General features: G+C 44.0%; 1 protein-coding gene across 1 annotated transcript in view; it reads left to right on the top strand.

The window, feature by feature from the left end:
* Window positions 1-11,590: 11,590 nt before the first annotated feature.
* Window positions 11,591-18,706, top strand: part of myh7ba (myosin, heavy chain 7B, cardiac muscle, beta a) — a 31,953-nt gene continuing 24,837 nt past the window's right edge. Inside the window, exons 1-10 of the mRNA XM_061219150.1 lie at window positions 11,591-11,690; window positions 12,435-12,538; window positions 13,030-13,173; window positions 13,702-13,858; window positions 14,625-14,652; window positions 15,336-15,432; window positions 16,577-16,669; window positions 17,185-17,248; window positions 17,386-17,484; window positions 17,864-17,967. Of these exons, the coding sequence (XP_061075134.1) occupies window positions 11,591-11,690; window positions 12,435-12,538; window positions 13,030-13,173; window positions 13,702-13,858; window positions 14,625-14,652; window positions 15,336-15,432; window positions 16,577-16,669; window positions 17,185-17,248; window positions 17,386-17,484; window positions 17,864-17,967 (990 nt within the window). The remainder of the gene's footprint in view (window positions 11,691-12,434; window positions 12,539-13,029; window positions 13,174-13,701; window positions 13,859-14,624; window positions 14,653-15,335; window positions 15,433-16,576; window positions 16,670-17,184; window positions 17,249-17,385; window positions 17,485-17,863; window positions 17,968-18,706) is intronic.

Here is an 18,706-nt window from a genome sequence, read left to right as displayed (position 1 = left end):
CCAGCCCCAGCACCTGACCTCCGCAACCCAAACCCCACCCTACTGCCAGCCCCAGCACCTGATCTCCACAACCCAAACCCCACCCTACTGCCAGCCCCAGCACCTGACCTCCGCAACCCGAACCCCACCCTACTGCCAGCCCCAGCACCTGACCTCCACAACCCCACCCTACTGCCAGCCAACACCACCACAACGCCAGTTACCCACCACTGCCTTTTCAGCATTGAGACTTCCGCTTCCCTGCTGTTGAAGACAAACATTCCAGTGTGTTGCATGGGATGAATATTCATGTATGGGTGTAGCCGTGTACACTATGTGACCAGATGACATAGTACCTGGAACCCCTGTTACCAAGTACTGACCAGAGGCAGAGAGGATCTAAGGAGTTGGACATCTGGATGGTGTATGCAGTGTGCTGAAGGCAAAGGGTTTTCTCTCTGTATTTTTCTCACGGGTGGTGTTCTCCTCAAGGGGGATTATGCTGCTGTACTTAATCTGGACAGGGCTTTTGACGTAGGGTGCATATGCCCATAAAAATAAAATAATGATTTACTGTTCCCACCTGTCTTTGGAAAGAAGTTTGCTACAGTATAGCACCGACAGGTTGCCATAAGTATTCACATTTCAAAGTGAGTGTGTGTCACCTGCAGTTTTTTGATGAAGGGTTAAGAGAGGGAGGACAAACCAGATCCATTGCTTGAAGTGCCAAAACCAATTATCCAAAACACTGTGCCCATATTACAACAGTTTGCCAGGCCAGCCATCCTGTACTTGTTTAAAAAGAAAAACATCATGTGCTGTTTTGTCTCTCACAGGTTGTAGGCTACTGTGTGTGTGTGTGTGTGTGTGTGTGTGTGTATTTAGCATGTTTGCATGCTTGCAGGTGTGTGCTTGTGTATGTTAGGCAGTAAGTGTGGCCCTTATTTACTTTGTTTTGCTCACTGAACCAAGAGAGGGCAATGCTGTTCCTCTTTCATCACCTGTATGTGTATTATAGCTGAGCAGCATTCTATTTATCTATTTATTGGGCTGAATTTGCAATGGTTCAGATTTTCAGACGTGCTCTGGGGTATACCGGCAGGTGCCCCACCCAAGATTACCAGTTCAGTTTTCTCTAATACCCAAATGAGGTAACGCTGCACAATAAGCTAACACGAACGCATCGATGAGTGGCATATTTATAAAGTAGAAAGTAATATAGACTATCTATAGAATAAATTATTGCAATTGCATGTCCACCAATCAGAACATTGCAAACTATGGCAGACATATTTGGCGAGGACAGCAAAATCTGCCATTAATCCGAAAGTCAAGACAGTATAACACCATCATGTGTGCACCTGCAGCTGCACCTGTTCATAGCCCCACCTGAGAGCAGGTGTGCAGTGCTGAGTCACCAGCTGTCATTTTACTAACAGGCTCCGCTGCTTCATTTGAGTATCCCTCCTGCTTCACGGCTTCATGTTTTTAGGTCACATTTGCTGTCTTCTCCCAAATTTGGAAAGCCAAATCACACAGGCCGTTCAGTCCCAGCGCTGCAGCATTAGAGGCTCTTCACCGGGAGAGAGCTCTGTCTCTAACCTCCATCGTCATTCTTCTGGATTGACCTACTCCAGATACTTCTCTCATCCCTTGCAGAGATCAGATTTGCTTCATTCCTTGCTGATCCTACCGGGTGACCCAGGGGTGGGGGTGCAGTGGTTTGATTGGTGTACCACATGGTTCAGTGCTTGGTCCTCTCCTTGTCTCATTTTATTCCTCCTTCACCCAGGTTCAGGCATGTATCACTGCGTGTTAATGACATTGCTTTCTGGATGTCCACCCACCACCCGATGCTCAATTTGTGGAAGAAGGAACTGTTCCTCCTCCAAACGGTCCCTTGCCAATCAGCTAATAACCTTGATGTGAACCTAGGTGACCAGCTGAGCTTGTAGCAAACACCTTTCTCCCTGAGATTTTGGTTCTTTCAATATCTCTCTTTCAAACCTCTTTACTTTGTCCATGCTATACTTGCACTCCCGTGTTTAGTCTCTTTGAAGAGTCTGAATACCTTTTGTTTTGGTTAAAAACTCAATTATATATAATAAAGCTTCAGATACTTCTCCTTGGAAACAGAAAACAGTTTATGAAGAAAGAAAGGAAATAAACATTTCATATTTATTCCTGGGAATGTGCATTGGAAATATTACTATGGCAATGGCTATTGTTTGATATGGAAGCCACTATTATAGTATTATAAAAGGGGAGATGTTCTGTTCTTCAATATTTCATCATGCGCTTGCCTGTACATAGTCACAGGCGCATGCTGGTTGCATGCTTATTGGTGGTTTTGCCAATTGTTCCCTCCATCCAGCAGGGGAGGGTACAATTCCTTTATAGGAGGTTTTTGCCATGAGCGCTGTGTGCAGGCAGGGTTGTGTTCTACGCAGGGGTCAGGGCAGTGTTTTCGCATTAGAGGGACTAATGTGGTCTGTCTATTTATGGTGATCCTGGTGTTCCTCACCACTGGAATTCCCTGCTCCCTGTCCCACTGGAGCAGGTGCCCATGGTAGAGCCCTGTGGATCGCCCCATAGACCCATAAAAGAAGAAGTGTCTCACCGCAGACAGCTGGGCGGGGCCAGGGGCGAGGTTATCGGCTGGAGGGATGGGGGGAGAGGTTGGGTGGAGCCAGGCCCCCGGGGAAGGTCAGAATTGGGCAGTCCGCGGTAACGCCTGAGAGAGAAGCAGACAGATACGAGCAAATGATGGAGTGAGTGAGATAATGAATGAATGAATGTATGCATGAGTGAGTTAATGAATGACTGAGTGTATGACTGACGGAGAGAATGAGAGAATGGCTGAGAGTGACTGAACGCAGGAATAAGTGTCTGTCGTAGTATAATGATTTGAGGCTACGGCATTTTGCTACGGCATTTTAACCAACATCACAGTACTGCCTCATCACAGTATGGGAGGTTGCACTTTATTGATCTGTTTATTTATCTATTTATCTAACTTAATTTGACCTTATCTGCAATCAGGCTGTTTTACCAATGCGTTGTTCTGTTGTGTGTCTGTGCGTTAGTGTGTGCAGTCGGCTGGCAGTCGGAGGGTTGCTGGTTTGATTCTGCCCTGGGTGTGTCAACGTGTCCCTGAACAAGACACCTAATCCCACAATGCTCCTGGTTGGTGCCTTGCATGGCAGCCAATCGCTGTTGGTGTGTGAGTGTATGTGTGTGTGTGAATGGGTGAATGATAAGCATCAATTGTACAGTGCTTTGGACAAAGGCGCTATATAAATGCCAACCATTTACCATTTAGCGTGAACACATGGAGAGACTTGTCACTAGTGTGAGCTCATCTCTCACGCTGCTGATCTGTGCTCTGTGCATTCTGTCTACGCTGGATCAGTGTGACAATACAGTCACAGCGTGATCTCTGAGACCAGGCCCAAACCTGGCTCTGGAGAACCACCGGGCCCTTTCTGTTTCTCAGCACTGATTTGATGAAGTAAATCGATTACACAGTGAACAGACCTTAATTTTACATGACATTAATTGCAGATGCCCTTATCCAGAGCGATGTACAGTTAGACTAAGCAGGAGCCTCCCCTGGAGCAATGCAGGGTTAAGGGCTGTGTGAATCATATTGTGGCTACACCAGGGATCGAACCACCGACCTTGTGTGTCCCAGTGATGTACCTTAACCACTACTCTACAGGCTGCCCATACTTGGTTTCTTGGGACTTTTGCTGATTTGAAACCGTGGGTTCAGGTCTAGGCCCACCCTATACAGCCTGTTCTAAATCCTTTGTTCTGTTATAGTGCAAAGGATTAAACGCCACTTGGGAGAACCAGCGAAATCAGGTAAATTTGATTTAAAATGTCACGGATTAAAAGCGTGTTTTTGTGGAGGGCGTGTGAAGTTGACTAAATGAAGTTAAAATCTCACAGTATCTAATTTGCCAGCACTGTAATTCAGGAGGCAGGTGACACATAGCAGCTCATTAGCAGGTCCCGACAGGGCAACTATGGGGCAAATAACACCAGCAAATTACCAGGCTTCTTTGTCTGTGGGCCAGAAGGAGAAAAAAAATGTCACACAATTCATGCGTGTCCTGGAAAGTGCGCCCCCTCCTTCCCCAGCCCTCCCTGGTGAATGGCAGCAGTAGGAACCTGTGGCAGACTGAACCCAGCCTGTGAAGACCTGGGACCTGGGGCTGTTGTGTGGAGTGAGGGGTGGGCAGACTGAAATAGAACAACAGCTGAAGGAGTTTATATGGGGGGGAGCAGACAGCCCATTGTTTGGAGTCACCGGGATAATGGCAATGGCATCCGATCCAACAGACCGATCCAACAGACCGATCACCTCATGTTATTCCAGTTTTAAAGTGCATTTGTGCATGAAAAAAAACGAAAGAACAACGGTTTATTTTCACAAGTATGAAAGCACACAATCGCTCTTGGTTCTGAATTAAGAAATGTGTAAATGGTGCGCATATATATAGCACCTTTATCCAAAACGCTACAATTGATGCTTCTCGTTCACCCATTCACACACTCTCACACACCAACGGTGATTGGCTGCCATGCAAGGCACCAACCAGCTTGTCAGGAGCAATTGGGGATTGGTGTCTTGCTCAGGGATACTTTGACACACTCAGGGCAGGATCGAAACCTCTGACTACCAGACGACTGACGTTACCTCCTGAGCCAATGCCAATGTAGGGTGAGACAACAAACTATCATACTTATCAGTAAAAAAAAATTTAGCAATACAGGAGAGTTGGGGTCCACAGAGGGAAAGCTCAGTGCTTGCTTCTCACTACTGGAGTACATTTTGTAGGGAACTGAATAAATCAGAGAAAAGCATTCATTGTGGTAACTACTAACCTTCATACACTTCAAAGTTGTGTCTTTGACGTCTCAGGATAATTATGTGTTTCTTACATTTAAATGGACTGAGAGAACCGAAGTCCCAATGCATAACAAAACATGACAACTGTCAAAACATGACAGGGCTTGTTTGTAGACTTTGTGTCAGAACAGATCTCCCAACAGTCCCTCAAAGATGTTTGTGCATGAGTGTGTGTGTGTGCGTGTGTGTCTGCGTGTCTTAGTGTGCAAAGGTGACTCATGTAAATGGTTGGCATTTATATAGCGCCTTTATCCAAAGCGCTGTACAATTGATGCTTCTCATTCACCCATTCATACACACACTCACACTCTCACACACCGACGGTGATTGGCTGCCATGCTAGGTGCCGATCAGCTCATCAGGAGCATTTGGGGGTTACTCAAGGACACTTCGACACAGCATCGGGTGGGGGATCGAACCGGCAACCCTCCGACTGCCAGACGACTGCTCTTACTGCCTGAGCCATGTCGCCCCATGTCTAAACACCTCATGTCTAAACACTGGCCACTTTCAGTTTTCACTTGTCACTTTTCAGTTCTATAGTGGGGCAACATGGCTCAGGCAGTAAGAGCAGTTGTCTGGCAGTCGGAGGGTTGCCGGTTCGATCCCCCGCCACTGTGTCGAAGTGTCCCTGAGCAAGACACCTAACCCCCAAATGCTCCTGACGAGCTGGTTGGGGCCTTACATGGCAGCCAATTGCCATCGGTGTGTGAGTGTGTGTATGAATGGACGAATGGAGAAGCATCAATTGTACAGCGCTTTGGATAAAGGCGCTATATAAATGCCTGCCATTTAGAACAGGTGTCAAATTCCAGTCCTGGAGGGCCGCAGTATCTGCTGGTTTTTGGGGTGTTCTGGGCACCTGTGGTTCATTCAAGTCATGGATTGGTTAAAGTATCCACACACCTTGTTCTCAAGGCCTTAATTGGCAGCTGATTGAAAGGAAACCACAAAAACCTGAAGACACTGCGGCTCCCTGGGAATTCAGTTTGACACCCCTGTTCTATAGGGTGCCATCAATGGGACTAGCAAACATGTTAGCACAGCCATTTTGTCCTCCCCACTACCTGACATTCTGGACACTCCTTGCTGTATTGCCACAAGCACAGTGAATAAGTGTATATTTGTTAGAACCTACTATATGTTTCTTGGTAAGTTGTTGTTAATATGTGTTTGTTTGTTAATAAGTGTATGTGTGTTGGAAAGTGCATGTATATACACTCACCGAGCACTTTATTAAGAACATTTTTATTTTATTACACCTACATATTCATGTAATTATCTAATCAGCCAATTGTGTGGCAGCAGTGCAATGCATGCAATCATGTAAATACGGGTCAGGAGCTTGTTCACAGCAACCATCAGAATGGGGAAAAATTGAATCTAAGTGACTTTGACTGTGGAATGACAGGGTGGCAGACAGGGTGGTTTGAGTATCTCAGAAACTGCTGATCTCATGGGATTTTCACACACACTAGTCTCTAAAGAATGGTGCAAAAAAGTAAAATATTACATAACATTTCATTACATTAATGGCATTTGTCAGACGCTCTTATCCAGAGCGATGTACAACAAAGTGCATACCCATAACCAGGGATGAGTGCGCTGAAAGACCCTGGAGGGAAGTACAATTTCAACTGCTACCTGTACAACAACGATAAGGACCAGGGCCTATTTGAATTCTTTTTTTTTCTTTTTTTTTAAACAAACAAATAAACAAACAACAAAGCAAAAATGACCAAACTTAACTAGCCAAACACTGCTTACCTAGCCAAACTAAAAATACAGATACAAAAAAGTAAATCACAGAAAGACAACAATTAAGGTTCACAGGGAGGTAGGGAGGGACAGGGAGAGGTGCTGCTTGAAGAGGTGCGTCTTCAGTTTGCGCTTGAAGGTGGGAAGAGATTCTACAGTTCTGACCTCAACGGGGAGTTCGTTCCACCACCATGGAGCCAGAACAGACAGTAGTCCTGAGCGTGAGGTGGAAGTTCGGAGAGGGGGAGGTGCCAGGCGGCCTGTGGAGGCTGAACGAAGAGGTCTGGCAGGGGTGTAGGGCCTGATGATTTTTTGTAGGTAAGCTGGGGAAGACCCCTTAACTGCTTGGAAGGCAAGCACCAATGTTTTGAATTTGATGCGAGCCATGACCGGCAGCCAGTGGAGGGAAGTAAGCAGGGGGGTGACGTGAGTATTTGGGAAGGTTGAAGACCAGACGAGCTGCTGCATTCTGGATAATTTGGAGGGGTCTGATGGCTGGGAGACCAGCCAAGAGGGAATTGCAGTAGTCCAGGTGGGACAGAACTATCGCTTGGACCAGGAGCTGGGTCGAGTAGGGGGTGAGAAAGGGGCGGATTCTCTGTACGTTGTATAGGAAGAACCTGCATGACCCGGTCACCACCGCAATGTTCTCGGAGAGGGACAGTCTGCTGTCCATCACCACGCCGAGGTTCCTTGCGAGTGTAAACAGAAAAAAGAAGCGGGCCTAGGACTGAGCCCTGGGGAATTCCTGTGGCAAGGGGCTGAGGTGTCGATACCGTACCAGCCCAGGCAACCTGGAAGGAGCGACCAGGGAGGTAGGACTCAATCCAGTCCAGGGCTGTGCCACAGATGCCCTTTGCTGACAGGGTGGACAGGAGGATGGAGTGATCCACAGTGTCGAAGGCAGCAAAGAGATCTAGAAGAATGAGGACAGAGGAGAGGGAGGCTGCTCGTGCGGCATGGAGTGATTCACTGATGGAGAGCAGCGCGGTCTCTGTTGAGTGGCCCGATCTGGAGCCAGACTGATGGGGGTCTAGCAGGTTGTTGTTTGAAAAGAAAGAAGAAAGTTGAGTAGAAGCGGCTCGTTCTTTGGTTTTAGAAAGAAAAGGAAAGAGAAAGTGGAAAAGGAAGGGATGGGCCTGGAGGGGGGAAGGGCACAGTAAAGGGGGCGGTGGTTGTAAAGGATCTGTGGATGACTGTGACCTTCTCATCGAAAAAGTCAGCAAAGTCATCAGCAGCGAAGGAGGACTGAGGTGGAGGAGGCGGTGCGTTGACGAGAGAGGAGAAAATAAAGAACAGTTTCCGGTTGTTAGAAGTGGAGTTCTGAATTTGTGTTTGATAGTATTTTGCTTTGGCGGCAGTGACAGCGGAAGAGAATGCCGCCAGGAGAGACTGGTAAGTTGTCAGGTCTGAAGGGTCTCTGGATTTTCTCCAGTCCAGTGGGCAACAGTTCTGCAGACAGAAACGCCTTGTTAATGAGAGACGTCAGAGGAGAAGGGCCAGACTGGTCAAAGCTGACAGGAAGGTGACAGTAATGCAAATAAGGGAGAAGAGCATCTCTGAACACACAACGCATCATAACTCTTAAGCGGAGAGGCTACAGCAGAAGAAGTCTTAAAAATAAGTCTAATAAATACCTAATAAAGTGCTCAGTGAGTGTATATGTTTGTTTGTTCCTTAGTGGTGGGAGGGTGTTGTTCAGTCTGTTCACTGTGTGACCTAAGATCACTATACAGTAACTAAGCGACCTGGCATTCTGCACATGATGATCTAAAACAACTGCACCATTTACAGAAATCCCACCGCCCATTCCTGGAATCTGTGTCCGTGGCCGTATTCCAGGCCTCTCTTTCGGATGCGATCCCGATGACATCACCGTACTGCAGGAGGGATGAGCAGTGGCATGCGTGTTCAACACCGCGGGAGCGGCACAAAACAATGGCTGTGACTGATATGGGCTTGTGCAGGCCTTGTGCAGGCCTTGTGCAGGGCAGGTTAAAGCACTGGAATGCTGGTCCAAGGCACGGGTGAGATTCTGATGTACAACGATTACATAGATTAACCCTACAGACACAGATCACACAGAATAACCCTACAGACACAGATCACACAGAATAACCCTACTGACACAGATCACACAGAATGACTCTACAGACACAGATCACACAGAATGACTCTACAGACACAGATTACACAGAATAACCCCACAGAAACAGATCACACAGAATAACCATACAGACACAGATCACACAGATTAACCCTACAGACACAGATCACACAGATTAACCCTACAGAAACAGATCACACAGAATAACCATACAGACACAGATCACACAGATTAATCCTACAGACACAGATCACACAGAACAACCCTACAGACACAGATCACACAGAATAACCATACAGACACAGATCACACAGAATAACCATACAGACACAAATCACACAGATTAATCCTACAGACACAGATCACACAGAATAACCCTACATCGTAATCGTGCTTTGTGGAACAGGGCGCTGGTCTTCTGTGCCCTAGAATAGGGTCTCCCTATTTAACAATAGACCACTCTTCTCCTCTCCACATTCAGGACGGTGGCCAGTGGTGATGGGGCGTGGGGTTGGGGGATAGTATTCTTGTCTATTTTTGGACACTACTCCTCCAAATACAGCTTCGTATTGTCATTGTGTGCTTGTGTACATGTCTAAACCTGCCATAGTGACGACACTGTGCAAATAAAGCTTTATGAAATGGACTTTTATCTATTCTTTGCACATATGATTGGAGAAAGTGTTCTGGAAATAGTTGGCCTTTGTGACACTGGGTGATCTGTGCATCTGGCCACCTGTCTGTGTTTAACCATGGAACAATGCATTCCACAGCAACACACAAACCCATTACCACAGAGACCGCTACAGAGCACTGTCGAGTACAATGATGTCGCTAAGCTGGTGCTCATTTAAAATAGCATAGCGCAGTCATCACCCATGCTGTTGTATTGCAGCTTACATTGCCACACCACCTTTTCCCATTGAATGAATGAAATTATGGTAAATTTCCGCTTATCCTGAGTAGTATCTGTCCAAATAGTTGAAATGTGTTGCATTTTTAGGCAGTACGGATCATTAGTCCAGTGGCTTCAAATCGCCAAAAAACTACAGAAAAACTCAAGAGTAATGTCTGTCCAAATATGATGCCACAGTTAAGCACAACACAACATCCACAGAATGTACCGTATGCCAGGCTCTGAAGCACACCGACTGCGTAGCAGGCAGTGCAGACTTGAGTATGAAACTTAAGTGCTGGTGACGGGATGTGATGGCCTGCAACGTTTTGGAGTTGTAACATTTCTTTTCATGTCCAACTACTGAATTTAAGCACACATTTCACCCTTTACCCTTTTCATGTCAAACTGGTGAATTGAAATAGATGAATAAATAAATAGATAATAGATAAATAAATAAAATAAATATTTCTCCCAAGGGTGGGATGTGATGCTGTACCTGGAGGCCTGAAGCTCCCAGCAGGCCCGGGGCAGATACTCCTACAGAAACATAAAGCCCATCTCTTTAGCTTCATTCTGCCTAATGTGGGGCCAATTCCTGAGGCATAGCTCCTAAATCTATAAAATGGCCATTTAATTTTCTAGAATATCCATCCCCATTCATACTCAGAATGAACTGGTGAGCTGTTGCACTGACTTTAAAAATATTAAAAATATTTGGAAAATGTGAATCACTCCAACAGGTACTAAAGCTTGACATGATGATAATGATGATGATGATGATTATTATTATTATTATTATTATTATTATTATTATTATTATTAGTAGTAGTAGTAGTCATAGTAGTAGTAGTATTATGCTTCATGAGTAGGAATGAGAAATAGTATGCTTAATAGCTGCAGCAGTAATAGTGTTATCAGATTTTTTATCATAGCCTTTCCCTGACCCCAGACAGACTCCTGGCATGGTCGTTGCTTTAAAATAGTGTAATACTGCGCTATTAGTAACTTTGGAGACGTGGTGAGTTGTGTAATTGTGTGCAACCCCCCTGCATGGATTTATTTCACTATTTTAACCACAACCCTGTTTCCAGTGATGACAATAGCCTCATATATAAAGGCACTGCCCTTTTGATTGCAGTAATCCCACTAGCTATAATATAATACCGTTATAAAAATAGCCGGCTTAGGTTTGCATCCAGATGAAAACGCAGCTTGCCTTTTGTGTCTGTGGAGACACACGATCAGCACCAATAGGCTGCTTGCGCGGCAGCACGTGGGGATTTCTGACATATTCTCCCCTTAACCCTGACCTTGACAGAGACAATAAAAAGTGGGGTGTTCCATTCCGACAGTTGAAATCTGTTGCTTGCATTGTAAGGTTAGTATCAGCTATCCGCGGGACTTGTCATTTCCTGGCGTTTCACCCCACAAATTCTGCACGGGCTGTGCTTGTGGGGGTTTTTTTACGCTGGTTTGTAGTTGTATCGATTCCAAGATCCATTAATTTTGAAAACAAGCAATTAAAAGTGCTGGAATTGTACGGTTAAACGCGCAGTTCCCTGTTTTTTTACGCAGCGTATTTGCGTAAATTATTCTACGCACCAGAAGAAGAAGAAAAGATTTAACTGAATTGCATTATTTTATTTTCGTTGCTTAAATTCATATGCAGTACAATGAGGTCATTTGATCTGGCAACGTAACATCAGGTTTATGTAGGCTAATCAATATGAACAATAAATACCCATTTTGAATATTTAACCGCTACAATTCAGTTACAGCGTTGACTGATGAAAAGAGTAACATTCGAATGCCACAATAATTTTGTTAGTTAATTTTGAAGCGTTTTTTTTCCCTTCATTTTTCCAGGTAATTTTAGAAGTCACGTGTAGGTGAGTAAGTGATTGTGACACGGTCGGATCGCGATACCACCATGTCACGCTTACGGGATATGACGGAGTTCGGAGAGGCCGCAAGATTCCTCCGCAAGTCGGACTTGGAGCTGCTGGCTGTGCAGACTGTCGCATTCGACGGTAGGGTCACAAGAGTGCGAAAGAGAAAGAAAACTGAAGTTGTAATATCATACAGTACTGCGCAAAAGTCTTAGGCACATGCAAAAATAAATCAATTAAATGCAAACGCTTTCAAGGATAATGAAATGAACGGTTTCTAAATATCGAAAACGAGCAGTGCACAGTTGAAGTGCAGTTTATTTTAAGAAAATCACTTGGTAGGTTGTTCTAAACGTATTGGAGACCTTGCCACAGTTCTTCTGCAGACCTTGGCTGTCTCGCATGCCAGGTAATCCCAGACAGCCTAAATTATTATTTCATTATTTTTTTTTTTTAATGTAAAAAGTTACTTTATTGAGGGAAATACCAAAATTTCAATCAAATTTGCTCTTTGGTACTGATGCAGAAAACAAAATATCAAATAGAAATATCAAATTATTGAAGAGCAAATTTATATTTAAAAAAAAATCTGGGGTGCCTAAGACTTTTGCACAGTATTGAATATTCAACATGGCAATTAAATTCAGTTGCCTACTTGTTACCACCAATGTGTGGTTTGTAATAGACTTGGGAGTCTGTACGGTGTTAAATCAACTCTGACAGAGTTGATACAAGTCTACGGTTACGGCCAGATTGTATATTGCCTTTTTAAAGTTGTGACAATGTAAGTAACTGGTCTTGCTTGCACGCAAAGGGGCTGGCAGCACACTGCAATCCCGGTTCTTTGTGCTTGAGTGACAGCACGATCTTTCCCTCTACGGACAGGTAAGAAGAGAACCTGGATCCCCGATGATAAGGAGGCTTACCTGGAGGCTGAGATAAAGGACCGCTCCGGTGACAAAGTTATCGTAGAGGTCAAGGGTGGAAGGGTGAGGGAATGGAACCACTCTTGATGAGCTTGCAACAGTTACACATTTTGTGGAGAGTATACAGTTATATTGCCTTTACAATGCAAGCATACATTTAAACAAACTATGATTATGAGGGATAGGTCAGATGTCCATGCTGACCTTTCTATAGAAATTATTAGAAACAAAAATATAACACAGCTTAGCCTTAACCCTGGACTTCAAAATCATTGAGTTACAACTAGGGTTTACTTAATATTTGATGTAAGTTTACTTAATATAAAGAGTCATAACTGGACTTAGTACACAGTCCCGTATGCATTTCCCCCAGCAGATCACAGTTCTGTTGCTATAACCGTGATGGAACAGCTTTCCAAGTCTTCAGCATATTTTCTGTGTCCAATCTTTTCATGTTAATTCATGCTACCCAATAAATCCAGAACAGGATTCATTTTAATTACCAATGTGTGTATTTAAACGTTATCACCCAACCCCCCCCCCCTCCCCTCCAGACTCTGACTGTGAAGGAGGATGACATGCAGCAGATGAACCCCCCGAAGTTCGACATGAACGAGGACATGGCGATGCTCACGCATCTCAACGAGGCGTCAGTACTCTACAACCTGCGGCGGCGCTATAGCAACTGGATGATCTATGTAAGCCCAGACCGCGCCTCTCTCACCGCAGCTGTGATAGCACACCGCTAATCACACACACAACACTCACACAAATGAACCCTGGTGTTGTCTTAAGGGTCAAAAAAGACCCGCCACTATGCCTTAGCCAAGGCGTTAAAACTGCTTCACTTCTCTGAGATGGCCAACGCTGTCCTGCAGTTCTATTAGACAATCAACAGGGAGGTTGTTCCAAGCATGTTGGAGACCTTGCCGCAGTTCTTCTTTTCTTGGTTCCTTGCTTCTGATCTCAGACAGCTTTGATCAAGTTTTTATGTAAAACGTAGTACATTGCTTACAGTAATATGTTACTTTTTAAAATTAAATACACAAATGCCTCTGTAAAATTAAATCTTTTGGAAAATGAATATATAGAAATCTCAAATGTGTTCATTTATACTAACACACACAAAAAAATAAAGATATATATAATAAAGTCTAGGGTGCCCAAGACTTTTGCTCAGTTTACGGGGCTTTGAGATTAAAATGCTTGGTATCACCCCCCCACAGACGTATTCCGGGCTGTTCTGTGTGACGGTGAACCCCTATAAGTGGCTGCCGGTCTACACAGCTGCAGTGGTCGCCGCCTACAAGGGAAAACGCCGGTCTGAGGCCCCGCCCCACATCTACTCCATTGCCGACAACGCCTACAATGACATGCTGCGGAGTGAGTCCCGCGTAGCCAGGACCCCCGATGTTAGGGTTGCCCCAACATCAAGGATCCCCAATATCCTTGAGCCCGTATAGAAGATTGCCCAACCCTGGTCCTTGAAAACTACAGGGTCTGCCACTGGTTTTTGCTTTAACCTTGAAATCAGCAGCCAGTTCAGACCCACAAAACCATTAAACTGCTTTCATTGATCGATTTTATGTTTTGCTGCCATCCTGAAACAGGGTTAGGAACCCCAGCAGAGCCTGTGGTTCCTTGGGACCAGGGTTGTGGTCCCCAGTAGATCTGGTGTCTCTGCAGCACCAGGGCTGGGGACTCCAGCTCTATACCAGAGATAGACAGCCTAGTATAATATGGTCATCTACATGAACTAAGCCAAAGATTTAATAGAGTTCCTTCATTTGGGATCAACGTATTGTATTTGCATTTAATGTGCTCTAACTACAGCTCCCTATGTCCATCCCAATATTAGTGGTGGCAGTAGAACGTTTCTTATTGTTGTCTGAAACAAGAATATTGGTAACATAGAATATGCAACCTAAAACAAGCTATAACTAGACTAGCTACTCTACAGTCATTCCTGGACAACAAGCTGACTATGCTTGAATTGGCAGTGGCTCAATAAGACTTGAATATTCGGTGAAGCCATTGTATAAATGCTAGTGATAATGCTCCAGAGTCTGATAACTCTTTGCTAATGCTAAGGTGCTATATTATGTTGTTGAAGCAGTCATAATGCTTTGCTATGAATGTCTCTCTACAGATCGTGAGAACCAGTCAATGCTTATCACGTGAGTCCACTACATAGCATAGACATTGTGACAAAAAACTGACCCCCATCTTTTTGTGATGGGAGGAGCTTGGTGAAGTGGTGAAGCTGAACTGTTCTGGGTCTTCAGTGACATGCTGATCAGGGACATCAGCGATTGGCTGTGAAGAGCACATCAGTTGATTCAGTGAACCAAATTAACTGATTGAACAGCAGTTGTGGCAGTTCTGCCCATTCATGAAGCCTTCTCCTCTCGTGCCTGCTTAGATACACAGTGAGGCTGTTGGACAGCTAGCATGTTCTTTTGTGAGAGAGAGTATTAATTTGCATGGCAGTTACTTTATGTCTGTAAGATTCCTTTGCCATTGTAATGCTGTGCTTAATTTCAGAATTAGATTTTTTTGGTCGAACATACTAAAATATGTTACTTTATTCAATGGGTAACACTTTGTTTTTAAAGAATTCACTTTTACACCTCTTGCTTGTTATACAGTCTGTACTGTATTTTTTAAAACTGCATTTTTTTCTTGTGTTTGAATTTTTTTTTTTTGTCATGACAGTTTTTACTCAGCAGCAGGATGTGGCTCATTATACTTATAATTCTTTTAAAATATTTTTGTTGCTGATTTTCTTTATTATTATTTATTATTATTATTATTTATATATTATTATTTTTTTGAACGTATTTTTGTCTGCCACTCATAGCGGAGAATCCGGTGCTGGCAAAACTGTCAACACGAAACGTGTGATTCAGTACTTTGCCATTGTGGCTGCCTTGGGGGACGCGGCCATCAAAAAAGGAGTAAGGCCCAACCCTTCCCAGTCCCGCCATCCCCACTCCTTCCCCATTACTTTTTTTCATATTTTTTAACTCTTCATTTTTCTGGGGAGTTTATTGTTCTCTTGAAAACTGTGTGTGCCTTTCCTGTAAACTCTTTAAAACAACTTCTTTTCTGACCTCCCTCCATTTTGAATCCCTGTGGCCAGTGGCTTATTCCCCGTTGTGCTTTTCTCCCATCACAACCCCTTTCTTCATGCCTTTGCGGTTTTTAAAGAAAAACATTTTCTCATTAACATCTTGAATCCTTGAGTCTTTTTTACATTTTTATTCCTGTCCATTTTTCATGCTGAATATTGCTGCGTTCCTCTTACCTCCCATGCCGTAGTTATCGACAGGTGAAGTAGGGTATACAAGCTTTGCGGTTAAAAGATTATTCCAGCGGTATGTTGCTAGAGAAATGTGCTCATTAATTACTATAAGCATTAATACCAAAATTATTGTCAATGTATCCATTCATTAATTTAACATGCAAAGCATTTCTTCACAAGTATGTGTGGTCACCTAGTAGTTTTCTCATTAACAATTGTAGAAAGCTTTTCATCTGTGGCTTGAAGTCTATGCATCTGACATTGGTACATGTACAGTATCATGAGGGTACTGTCTCTGAATCGTGCTTGAGTAATAATGTTTTGTTTTTTTTGCAGGGTCCTGCCACGAAAACAGGGGTGAGTTTTTTCTAATGCCCAAACAGAACTGTGTAGTGGTTAAGGTACATGACTGGGACCCGTAAGGTTGGTGGTCGATGGTTCTATCCCCGGTGTAGCCACTATATAATCCATACAGCTGTTGGGCCCTTGAGCAAGGCCCTTAACCCTGCATTGCTCCAGCTAAGGATTGTCTCCTGATTAGTCTAACCAAATGTACGTCGCTCAGCCATTAATGTTATGCAGTGATAATTACTTATTTGAAAAATAATAAAAATTCCTCACACTTTCCAGAGATACCCAGATATACAGATGATTAACTAAGGAACTGATCACTTTGAATTGTGTCAGTGTTTGGAAAATAGGCCAGAGAAGGAAAAAAAACAGTTCTGATATTGAAAAATAATGTCCTGGATTATCCCTTACTTATTTTTATCTCTCTCCCTGCCTCCTGCTCTCAGGGGACCCTAGAGGACCAGATAATTGAGGCTAACCCAGCCATGGAGGCTTTTGGTAACGCCAAAACGCTGAGGAACGACAACTCGTCCCGCTTTGTGAGCATAAGCCATTTCTGATGAAACTACTGGGGGTGTCTGCAACATGTTGATCAATTTTCTCAGCCAATGAATAAGCTACCTCTCTATCAGTATTCTACCTGTAGTCCTATATTCTTTACCCCTGTCTGAACATCCATCCATCCATTATCCAACCCGTTCATTCCTCATCAGGGTCGTGGGGGGGTGCTGGAGCCTATCCCAGCAAGATTGAGCAAGATAGGCACACAGACTATTCACGCACCTAGGGGAAATTTAGACTCTCCAATTAACCTAACCTTTTGACTGTGGGAGGAAAATTGAGTTCCTGGAGTAAACCAACACGGACACGGGGAGAACATGCAAACTCCACACAGAAAGACCTTCTTGCTGTGAGGCAACAGTGTTGCCCACTGCACCACTCTGCTGTGCTCCTGTCTGAACAAAGTGAAATAAATGCAAAAGGGGGAGCAATGTCTGCTCTTCTTTTAAAAAGAGTATATATGTATTTATATATTGTCTCATCTATCTCACAGGGCAAGTTCATCAGAATCCACTTTGGTCACACAGGGAAACTGGCCTCTGCTGACATTGACATCTGTAAGTACGGTGTAGGAGGTATTCAATCAACGCAAAGTCATGTGACCAGACAATTCATGATTTTAATAGGTTTTGTCATATATTGCAGTTTCAACTAAAACAGAGGTTCAGTGCTTAAACATTGAATTCTTTTATAGATCTTCTGGAAAAATCCAGAGTGATTTTTCAGCAGCCCGGAGAGAGGAGCTACCATATCTACTACCAGATTTTGTCCCAGAAGAAACCAGAGCTTCAGGGTAAGAGGGCTTTGTGACCAATCCATACTCAGATGGGTCTTTATGTACTCACAAGGGGCTGAACTGTATTGAAACAGGCTGGTCTGTATTCAAGCAGACAGGATCTGGGTTACACCAAACTGTGTGCATGGTGTAACCCAGAACACAGGGTCAATTCCAGAGGAACTTATATTTACTGAAGGAAACACTGAAGTTAAACACCTTACACAAGGGTACTCCACATGGAAATCAAATGTCTTGAGTTGCAAGAGTAGCCCCTTAGCCATTATGCTACATTGCCACCCTCGACAGGTCTTGGGTGGCAGTGTCTGTTCCCCCCTGTCTGTTCTATTGAAAGGGTGCTGGTCTCCACATACCCCCTCTCTCTCCCTTCTTTCAGACATGCTGTTGGTCTCCACGAACCCCTACGACTACCACTTCTGTTCTCAGGGAGTCACCACAGTGGAGAACTTGGATGATGGGGAGGAGCTCCAGGGGACAGATGTAAGGATGGGAAGACCCTCTGTAACAGAAAGAATGCACAATACAATACAATATAAAACAATACAGTGCAGGACAGGTAGATCAATACAATACAATACTACGAAACAGTACATTATTCAGCCGTTTAGGGCCAGGAGAGGGAATATTGATGCATTAATATAATATATAATATATAATGTACACTGTACAGTATACACTCACTGAGCACTTCATTGTGTAGACATGTACACCAGCTTGTTAATGCAAATATTTAATCAGCCAATCATGTGGCAGCAACTAAATGCATATAAGCATGCAGATGTGGTCAAGAGGTTCAGCTGTTGTTCAGACCAAATGTCAGAATGGGGAAGAGATGTGATCTAAGTGATTTTCACCGTGGAATGATTGTTAGTGCCAGACAGAGTGGTTTGAATATCTCAAACTGCTGATCTCCTGGAATTTTCGTGTGCAACAGTCTCTAGAGTTTTCAGAGAATGGTGCGAAAAACAAAAAAACATTCAGTGAGCAGCAGTTCTACAGGCAAAAATGACCGTCAATGAGAGAGGTCAGTGGAGATGGACCAGACTGGTCATAGGTGACAGCAAGGCAAATAACCACACATTACAACAGTGGTATGCAGAAGAGCATCTCTGAACACACAATGCGTTCAACCTCTTAAGTGGATAGGCTACAGAAGCAGAAGACCAATAAGTTAAAAAGTATGTGGGGCGGCCTGTAGCGTAGTGGTTAAGGTAAATGA

This window comes from Conger conger, chromosome 14 (genome assembly GCF_963514075.1).
Source record: "Conger conger chromosome 14, fConCon1.1, whole genome shotgun sequence".
NCBI classification, from domain to species: Eukaryota; Metazoa; Chordata; class Actinopteri; order Anguilliformes; family Congridae; genus Conger; species Conger conger.
Note: the sequence above shows the minus strand (reverse complement) of the source record. Positions and strands in the feature narration are given on the sequence as shown.